Genomic DNA, 10,572 nt, shown 5'->3' with positions numbered 1-10,572 from the left:
AATGTGGAGGAATGGTTTTGGCTGACTATTCTAAAGGCCATTATGTTCAACAGGTTAACTGAAGAGAGAGAGAGAGAGAGAGAGAGAGAGAGAGAGAGAGAGAGAGAGAGAGAGAGAAGTTTCACTCTAGGCATCCTACATATTAATGTGATTACCTGCATGCATTGATCATTTCTTTGTTTTTTTATCACACAATTTTGTAATCCATTTTTCACCCAGTGCCAATTGCCTCAGCTGTAATCCTGGGCTCTGCTCTCCCTCTGCCAACCTGGTGAGGGCCCCGAACAGAGCTCATGCTTCCGTCAGTGATGAGGAGTGAGCAGGCCCCAGGGAGCTTCCCCAGTTGGACTCTAGCGTGTGGACGGAACACATTATTCCAACCAGTTGCTTTCCCCTCCAGGCGCCCCGGCTGGCCAGGGGGAGGCAGAATAGAGACCAGGATTACTGCATGTTTTTGTGGAGACACGGGGAGAACATGCAAACTCCACACAGAAAGGCCCTTTCGTCAACTGCACCTAAGGTGTCGGCGCTGATGATTCGGAGGAGGAAACACGCTTCCTGCGCCCACAGTGTCCCCCAGCAGGAATCAAACCCAGGACCTTAGCTGTGAGGCGACAACACTACAGACTGCGCCCCCGTGCCTGCATACATTGATCTTAATACTTATCACATGTACAGTATTAAGATCAATGCAATACCCTACATGTGATTACAATACAGATTGGTGATAATACTGTTGTTTTAAGCAGTAGAATTAGTCAAACCCACAGGACTGAACTTAAGACAGACGAGACGTCAATCAAAATGGTCATGACATGGTCTGATTTGTTTGTCTCTGCATTCGTCACAGATTTTATGAGGGCAGTGTGTGTGTGTGTGTGTGTGTGTGTGTGTGTGTGTGTGTGTGTGTGTGTGTGTGTGTGTGTGTGTGTGTGTGTGTGTGTGTGTGTGTGTGTGTGTGTGTGTTTATACTGTGTACACTTTCTGTCTGCAATATTTTGTTTCACTTCCAGTATGAGTGTGGGCACTGATCACACTGCGTGTGTTATCAATGTGCAGTGTGTGTGTGTGTGTGTGTGTGTGTGTGTGTGTGTGTGTGTGTGTGTGTGTGTGTGTGTGTGTGTGTGCGCGTGCGTGCACGTGCGTGCACGTGCGTGCGTGCGTGTTAACCTTGTGTGCGTCACTCCCATGAAACAGGTTTGAGATCACTAGTCTTGTGGTTGGGGGGGTGGGCGGGGGCCTAGTGTGGTATGTTCTGTTATGTTGTATTGACGTCAATGTCACAGGCGTGTGTGTGTGTGTGTGTGTGTGTGTGTGTGTGTGTGTGTGTGTGTGTGTGTTTGTACATGCATGTCAGGCCTATATAGCGTCAATCATTTGCCTGGGGGAAATAAATAGGGGAATTCTTGGCGTTTACTTAGTCTTGTCGATCACATTTTCACATTGATTGATTGATTGGTAGAATAATTTATTAGCAGTTTGCAATAGGAAAAAGTACAGTTTCATGTACAAATCGCTGGTACAAGGTCAACTAGGGCCATTTATAGATATGCTTGATTTTGTGTACGTTTTGGGTGAGAGAGTACAGAGTACAGTAATTGCGTTGTTTTTTTTGTTTTTTTTTAAGATTTGTTTTTGGGCTTTTTATGCCTTTATTCGATAGGACAGTGGACTGACAGGAAATGAGGAGAGAGATGGGGAATGACATGCGGCAAAGGTCGTCCGGATCAGGATTCGAACCGGCGACGCCAGCAGGCATCATAGCCTAGTATGTGGTATGCGCCTTGACTCCCTATGCAAGAAAAGGCTGTCTAGGTTTAATGCATTTGAGATTGATGCATGAGATGCTTACGGTAGAGCGTATAGCATAGGGCAGCAATGAATCACTCCCAATAGTTCATTTTGAGCAACAACAGGATCTGCATTGAGCCACTCAATTGAAGCTGTGGGGAGCTTACAATGCCAACACTTGATTTGTTATCAACACAAGAAGGAAACCGCTAACATTAAAACCTGGAAAGCTTCTGTTATCTGTCATGTTAGATTTTAGCTAGATAACGTCTCTGTTGGGTGGAAACATCATATGTCCAAGGACAGTTTCAGGATTACATCTGATTAAAGTGGTGGATCTGCTACTTTTGCTCGTATTGTGCTTTGTATTATGATTAAGTAGGGCCGGCCGGTGTTCATTTACAAAGACCTAAGCTGACCGTGTAGGCCTAACAGTGATTTTGTACTGTCATGAAACTGTACTTTTTCCTATGCAACGTTGGCTTCTAATAAATTATTCAATTAATCAATCAATACAAAGAAAACACAAAAAGTTTGAATATGGGGATAAGAGTTTTCTTTCTTGGATTTTTGTTGTTGTTGTTGTTGTTGTTGTTGTTGTTATAAAAAGTCCTTAAATGTTCACTTCACTGTCATCTAAGGACCTGGGCCAAAATCATCTGGGGACGTAGTCTACCCCACCAAAATCATGTGGAGACCCCCCTGGGCGTCCCGAACCACAGTTTGAGTACCACTTCAGGAAGCTGTGTGGGACGTCCTATCCGCTCCTCGTCGGCTCAGCGTCTCACTCTCACTGCATTCCAATATAGAGGTAATAGAGCTCAGTCAGAAGGCTAAGTAACAGTAGCTACACTGACACACGGACACACACTCACTGCACCTGCTGCTGTAGCCTATTCCGCGGTTCTTTTTGCAAACATCTTTAAAGTAGAATACAATGGCAACAGGACGACTCAAGGATTACCAATGGATCTTCACCATAATCATAGGCCTATTCATAATCAGTAAGTGACCGTTTCTTCTTTATCCTTTATTCAGAGATCAGCTAGGCTAATTGTGAAGAAAAACATTAATAGCGAGCGCGAATGTTCGCTCCAAATCAATAAATCGTCTAATAGGTAGGCTAATTGTTTTAATGGCCATTCATTATTTTCGCAAGTAGAACACCAGATAGCCAGTAGCCTATATGAAGACGGGGGTTTCCAGAATTGCGGACGTCTTCAAAGGAGAAAAGTTATAGGCTATTATTTATGTGATAAATTTGGATTGGATTTCAATATGACAAGGAAGTTGTCATATTGAAGTGGCGAAGAACTTTGCTTTGATTTCATTTGTTCCAAATTGGCCACAGCAGACACATGCAGAGCTCTCATTATTAGGCTATATGTTTTAATTACATTGTTCTCACAGTAGCTTACTTCATATAACATGCAAACACGCTTGTGTTTGTGTGAATTGTTATGATTTATGAGTGCACCGCACGTGGCGTGTGCGCGCGTATCCCGCGTATGTGGGTTTGTAGCCTATTTTGTTTTAAAGTTAGTTAAAGCCATCATCAGCCACTGGAAAAGAACAATGCACAACAACCTGTAACAGTAACCTGGATAAAGATAAACGTTTGTCTAGCTGTTTACTCTAGGGTGACCATATTTTCAGCCACTCAAACCGGGACGCGAAACACTGTTGCTTAAAACCGGGACCCTAAAAGCAATACGCATGTTATCGCGCACGCGCGCGCCCATTCTCTAACGTTCGTGCACGCGCACACACGCACAGCAGGGTTGCAAACAGGCAGTGAGTGATTGACAAACAGATCAGCGTTGAATTCAGACACGCAATACATTTGTTCATGTTTTCTGATTGGTTAGGTGGGCATGTTTTCATGAAAAGAACATGATAAATGTCTATGCAAACACTGAAAACAGCTACTATTATTTTAATTCTGGCGAAAACCGGGACAATCTTGCAGTGAATGTTGAAAACCGGGACATATTAGTGTTTTAGAGATATTTGTCGGGACACTGGGACACGCAGCTTGAAAACGGGACTGTCCCGGGTCTGGTCACCCTAGTTTACTCCCATCTCAACACACAAACGCACTTTATTTTACGCACAACGGCGCGCACGCACGCACACTGCGCGCGCGCGCGCACGCACGCACGCACGCACACACACACACACACACACACACACACACACACACACACACAGAGACTACTCGCACGCGCACGTGGTGATATACAACATTGGTTCTCAAAGTGGGGTCCGGGGACCCCCAGGGGTCCTTGGGGGAGTTCCAGGTGGGTCCCCAGCTAACGGGTCCATTTGGTTCCATTTGTACACTCTCAGAGTTAAATTGACATAGGCCTGATCTAATGGGGGTCCCTGGCATATCTTTTTTTTTAAATGGGGGTCCGTCGTCTGTGGGCTAATAAGTGTCAAATTGGGGGTCCTTTACATGAAATAGTTTAAGAAGCACTGATACAACACATACATCCAGGTTCCAGCCCATATGACGGCCCCTGACACGTGTGACTACAACACATTTTGCATCACATTTCACGGAGGCTCAGTATGAACAATGTCAGCAGGCTATAATTACATTCAGCAGAGTGGGTAAGTTATTCTGCCCCAAGGCCCAAGGGACTAAAGGCACACACCTAATGGTGCCCTTGGCTTGCCTCATAATTTAATGTTATGCTTTTTAAATAAAACTTAACTTTAGGAAGCTTTTTTCCCCCTTCTCGCTAACTCACAACCCAGTTTGACAACTAAATATAACAGACTTTGGTTTAATCAGTGCTGAGGGAACCACAGCAGTTTATTACGTACTTAACACACAATAATGACTTCCTGTCCTGAGGCTGATTCATAGCCTAAGCAATAGGAAAAATTACTCATGCTCACTTTGGCGCTTTTTGTTGTTGTTGAATTAGAGGCCGGCAAAGGCATATTGTTGTGTTTCTTTCAGTGGATAGATTTTATGTGTCATTATACTCATCACTGTAAATTGACTCTGCATGTAGGCCTACCCACACACACACACACACACACACACACGCATGCACACACACACACACACACACACACACACACACACACACACACACGAGTGAATGTTAACCTGGTGAAAGGCTATTTCATGACCTTGTCACCCACTTTGATTGTGAAGTTATCGACTTTTTTGAGGTTATGATTTGATCAATGTTAACCACCATGCCTAACCCAAACCCTTACCCTAACCTCAGTAAAACTATGCCTAAACCTAACCCTAAAACCTAACCCTAACCCATAACCCTCAGTCGAAATAATGAAACGTCGAAATAGCGAGAACTGACGTAATGCCAGCCCTACTTAAATACATAAATAGTGTAAATCTTTATCCAATTATAAATAAGATTGTATAATGCTCATTTATCCACCGACTGTATTCTACTGGGGATAGATTGTTCATTATGTACACTTAACATTCATAGATATCTATCTTTGTTGTTGTACAGGTGCTCAGAAGGTCACAGCAGGTCCAGTAAGGAGCAGTGTTAAATGTGTGACCTCTGTCCACCCTGACGGTTCAGTCTCCTACCAGCTGTCCCAGCCTCCTCCCTACCAGAGCTGTGACACTTCCTGGGAAGATGGAAACGTGAGTGACTCCCTGATCTCTCTGGTCCTTTACTGCTCTGTCACTGTGTTGATTTGAAGTGCCTTTAGTGTCTAACAATGGCTACTTTTGACTTGACATTTTATTGATAACATTAGGGATGGGACGATAATCGTTATTCTAGTTTATTGTGATAAACTAAAATAAAATCACAATAATTGTGTTGTGGAGATAAAAATGTATTGTGAAATTATCCTCCCATCATGCACTGGGATCAATTCACCTTTTATTTGCCGAGCTGCATATCCAGTACCATTTAAACCCTGGCCTCTATAATTAGTAAAACAGACCTCTTTTTTCACTCTCTACCAAATATCTTTGCCCAAAAATAGCTGATCTACATGCTCACAATGCGTCGCATTGGACGAGTTGTGAGCTTGTAGATCTGCTATTTTTTTGGCAAATAATCCACCCCAGGATAATGGATGTTGGGGATATTTTGATTATTGCGATAATATCGTAAATCACAATTTCTTTTGTCACAATAATCTAATCTCTCTACATACCTACAGAGGATTGTCATTGCCAATGATCTTGAGGGCGACCCATCACGAGTCAGACACCTGACCAACCAGAGCATTACCCTGAATGTCTGTGTGGAGCAGGTCATTCATGGAGTGGACTGTTTTTCAATGGGGGTGAGAAAATGTTTCTTTAAATATCACAACTACATATAACCTCACATGGCTGAGCGACAGCCTCCATTTTGTCCTTTCTTCATCCCATGATGCATCAGTCACCCGATCTTCGGTTCACCGTCACTTCCTTCCTGTCTGAAGTGCCAACATTATTTGAAGATGAAATTATAATAAAACTGTATGAAAAGTGTGTCCCAGGTGGAGACACCCACCTATAGGCCGATTCTACAAATGTTTTCTGAAGAAAATTATGTTGCTATCAGTGGTTCTCAAACTTTGTCATGTCAAGGACCACTTGTTGCTTCAGGGACCCCCAGAAGCAACAATTTTATGTAAAAAAATTTCACTCTAAATTTGGGTCTTGCCTTAAGCTACAATAGATGCAGAATAGATACACGCCACCATTATCCTTGAGTTAAAATGGTAAATGGTGCATTTATATAGCGCTTTTATCCAAGGTGCTTTACAGAGATTGTGCATTACATTCACCCATTCACACACACCGATGGCAGAGGAAACCATGCAAGGCACACTCCTACTCACTGGGAGCAACTATAGGGGTTCAGTCTTGCCCAAGGACCCTTCGACATTAACTCAGGGGGAGCCCAGATTCGAACTGGGAACCTTTCGGTAACCCTTCGTGTTCTAATGTCGGTTTCTCTACCCCTGAGCTATGCCACCCCTGAGTTCCAATATGACTCCTGTCATGTCTCACGTGTCTCCACTCTGTCCTCAGCTGTCTCTGTACACTCTTGCAAAAAAAAAAAGGTTAATTAAAATATAACTAGTGACACACAGGACTCACATTAAGATAACATGTATTGACAGTAGACCGGACTAGAAGATAAAACACCATTATGTACATCTAGACAGTAGTCGCAGTGGTGATGTAATGGAATTTATGACGAGAAGGTTGGCATGGAAAGCGGAATTTGGCTCTTTGCCACGTTTTTGCCTGGCTTTCCGTTATATTATCAAGGCCTTTGCACCACAGATAAGAAAATCCTCAAAACATTGGTTTGGTGATAAACATTAAGTTAGCCATTTCATTCACAATAGTTTCAGTTCTTAATAATAATCAGTTGTACTGTATGATTTAGTTATGTAGACAAATTAACCATTCGGCTGTGGTGTTGGGGAAAATCACGCTCTTTCGAACGACCATCATTTCAAACGGAGGGTTAGCGACTCACTCCACGGAGGTTAAGGTTAGGGTGAGGGTTAGAGTCGGGTGTCGAAAAGATGACATATAGTAACAGCGACACGCTCCAGTGGTGTTGTATTTCTCATGTCAAGACTATGCTATAACATGCCTGGGCATGTTCAGCTGCCAAATCTGCCTGCATCCATTTCCTATTGCAGTTTTCTATTGGTTATTGTGCTTGTATTTAGTAATGATTAAAACAAATCTCTCTCTTCCAGGTGTCATATAAGGCAGAGTGCAGAGGTGAGCGATCAATATGATAATCATATATATTTAAAGTTTTCCTGAATGAATCTTTACTTTATTTCATTCAGTCTATGCATGACTTGGTAACTAAGACATAATGGGAGCTGGTTGGTGTGACCTACTGAATTTCTCTCTGAATCATTGCACTTCCACATGGGATCCTCAGAACCAGTTGTTCCAGTATTAAATATTGTCATTGTTTTTGTTGGCACTCATCAATAACTTCAACAATGCCTTTCTTGTACTTACAGCTAACTGTTTAGCAGGAAAGAACCCAGGTGAGTCACACACCTCTCTCTCTCTCTCTCTCTCTCTCTCTCTCTCTCTCTCTCTCTCTCTCTTCATTATCTAGGCAGAAAATAATAATCTTGGATGTACTAGAACCTGAAATATACTGTATATTATCGTTCATTATGAATGCTAAATGTCAAAGTGACTTATCCTACCCCACCCTGACTACCCGTGGCAGCGACAACAAGTGTATTGCACAATTACAGTACGTGACTGATGAAGAAATCCTTTTTCAGATTTCTAGGTACTTTCCGTCCCTCCTGTGATGAAGCAACAATCCTATAATTGTGACCTCAAACTTCCTTCCTTGTTTTAATCGAGGTGTCAGTCACTTCCACTAACACTGGGTGAGGTCACCTCTGCAAACATCAAAAAATTAGAGTGTGCAGACTCCACCTAACCCCTACCACTCCTCTCTCCTTGTAGATCTCTCTCCTTGTATCTCTTCTTGTAACCTTTCTCAATAGTTGCTATTTTACCCGCTCTTGTCTTTTTTTCTTTTTTTTAATGAATCAGAAAATATTTTGTGATAGCAAAACAGATAGCATATTTGTTACAACATGCTGGTTTAATTAATGTTAGACATGTAGTTATGTTCTGATATGGGATACTTGGTTAAATGAAAAGGGGAAACCAGTTTTCATACCAGTGCAGTAATGGTTATAAAACAGAAACAAGTTGTAGTGTCGGGTACAGGGGTTAAAGTTCTCAGTCCTGGGGACTGATTTCAGTCGTGAGGATTCCATAGGGGCTATTTCTGAGATCAGTGCAGATCTGCAAAAATAATGAATGACAAAGTCGTCAAAACGCTACTCAAGTTACAATATACAGTATACTGTAGAGTGTAGAGGGTATATCTGAGTATTTGAATTGGACAGACTAGCATAGAATACAACAGAACTTCAGAAGATACTTCTATAAAATGAAGCATAGATTGGCACACACACACATTCAGTGAAGGCAGTTCAGAACTTCAGGGAAACACCTCAAATATTGGTGTGCACTAGGGCATTCACGAATAGTGATGTTTAGTATTCGAATTATTCGACCTCAAAGTATTCGAATAGTCGAATATTCGACAGGACTGGCCAAACTGTTAAATATTAAGTAAGCAAGAGGCGAACATTGTGAAAATAGCCGATCGTTGCGAGGTGTTGTGAGCATGTAGATCTGCTATTTTCACTATTTTTCTGTGGAACCGAGTCACATTAAATGTAATACCTACAATTCCAAGTGCTTGTCAGGGTGGGGGTCCCCAGTTCAAATATGTTTATTTTGGGGGTCACGGCCTAAAAAGGTTTGAGAACCCCTGGTATAGAGCATTAACAAATACATCCACCAGGGGCATTGACAGCTCATTCTTATGACTTCCTATCTAGCCAAGTTTTATAAAGTATATATTTTTTAAAGAGGGGGGGGGGGGGGGGGGGGGGGGAACGCATATTCGACTTCGGTGAACAACGTCGATTAGTGACTTTGATATTCGAATATTCGAATATTTGGTGAATGCCCTAGTGTGCACTGCGCTCAAAAATCACAAATTGGGACATGGTCTGAAATTGAATTTCAGTCTTGGGATTTGTTTTGGCTTTAACCCCTGAGGGTATGCCTCCAGGGGTGCCTCAGAATACTTTAATAATATTTGGAATTCATCAATATCACTTCACAGTGTCACAGTTTAACCACTTAGGCCCTCTAGACGGGTCCGCATCAGTGTGCAGACGGGCCGGTATGCCGACACTAAAACTAACCCTAACCCTAACCCTAAACTCAGTAACCATGATGAGAAGCTAACCTGCCTAGTCGGAGCAGCGGCCAGTCGGCATATTGAGCGGACCCCCTCTAGACTTAGTAAAACAGAACCTGATTTGCGCTGTACTTGAATTCTTTTTCAATCTACACCAACTCTCTTCCCCAAAAATAGCAGATACAAGCTCACATTTAACCACAGGAGGTACAAATATAAAGTTGTTTTCAGTCTGTCCTATAATGGAAACGGATGTTCTCTCAAGTTTTCCTCATAATATACTGTATCTCCATGGGGAGAGATTTGCATATTTACATAGTGTATAGTGCATATGAATGACATAATATTCTAAAATGAACAGTGTAATTCAGGGGTGCCCTGAATCAAAAAGGTTTTCTGGGATAAACAACGTAGGCAGTGTCCCCTGCCGATATGGCAGTGATGTTGACCTTGGTTCCAGTGGCCAATACTTATAGTTAGGGCTGTCACGATTATGTAATTTTACATGACGATTAATTGTCACTCAAATATTTGCGTTAATTGTGTTTTTGTTGTTGACAATTACATTTCTGTTTGGCTTTTAGGCTTTGAACTTGCACATGGTAGACACATAACCTAAATATACAAAGAAATTACTGACATATTTGACAACTTTACCCTTAAAAAAGAACATTGATAGTGGAAATAGCCGATCTACAAGCTCACAACGAGTCGCGATGCTACGCGTTGTGAGCTTGTAGATCGGCTATTTCTACTATTTTTGACTTTCAAAAAAAAAAAAATTAACTTTTTTCAACATGGAAACGATTATGACGATTATGAAAAATAATAATTGTGACAGCCCTACTTACAGTACATAATGTCTCTGTTTACAGTCAGGGCAGTGCATCTCAGAAGCTCTGTGTCCTGTGTGCCCTCTGTCCACCCTGACGGTTCAGCCTCCTACCAGCTGTCCCGGCCTCCTCCCTACCAGAGCTGTGACACTTCCTGGGAAGAT

At 42.3% G+C, this 10,572-nt stretch overlaps 1 protein-coding gene across 1 annotated transcript in view; it reads left to right on the top strand.

Annotated features, from left to right (window-relative positions):
• Positions 1 to 2,649: 2,649 nt before the first annotated feature.
• The window catches only part of LOC308289328 (uncharacterized protein), a 14,480-nt gene continuing 6,557 nt past the window's right edge, over positions 2,650 to 10,572 (top strand). The window contains exons 1-5 of the mRNA XM_080731006.1: positions 2,650 to 2,795; positions 5,292 to 5,431; positions 5,962 to 6,087; positions 7,510 to 7,534; positions 10,451 to 10,572. The exon at positions 10,451 to 10,572 is cut by the window's right edge and continues 6 nt beyond it. Coding sequence (XP_080587132.1) covers positions 2,729 to 2,795; positions 5,292 to 5,431; positions 5,962 to 6,087; positions 7,510 to 7,534; positions 10,451 to 10,572 — 480 coding nt within the window. The 5' untranslated portion in view covers positions 2,650 to 2,728. The remainder of the gene's footprint in view (positions 2,796 to 5,291; positions 5,432 to 5,961; positions 6,088 to 7,509; positions 7,535 to 10,450) is intronic.

This window comes from Nannobrachium achirus (assembly GCF_963921795.1).
Source record: "Nannobrachium achirus genome assembly, chromosome: 1".
In the NCBI taxonomy this organism is placed as follows: domain Eukaryota; kingdom Metazoa; phylum Chordata; class Actinopteri; order Myctophiformes; family Myctophidae; genus Nannobrachium; species Nannobrachium achirus.
Note: the sequence above shows the minus strand (reverse complement) of the source record. Positions and strands in the feature narration are given on the sequence as shown.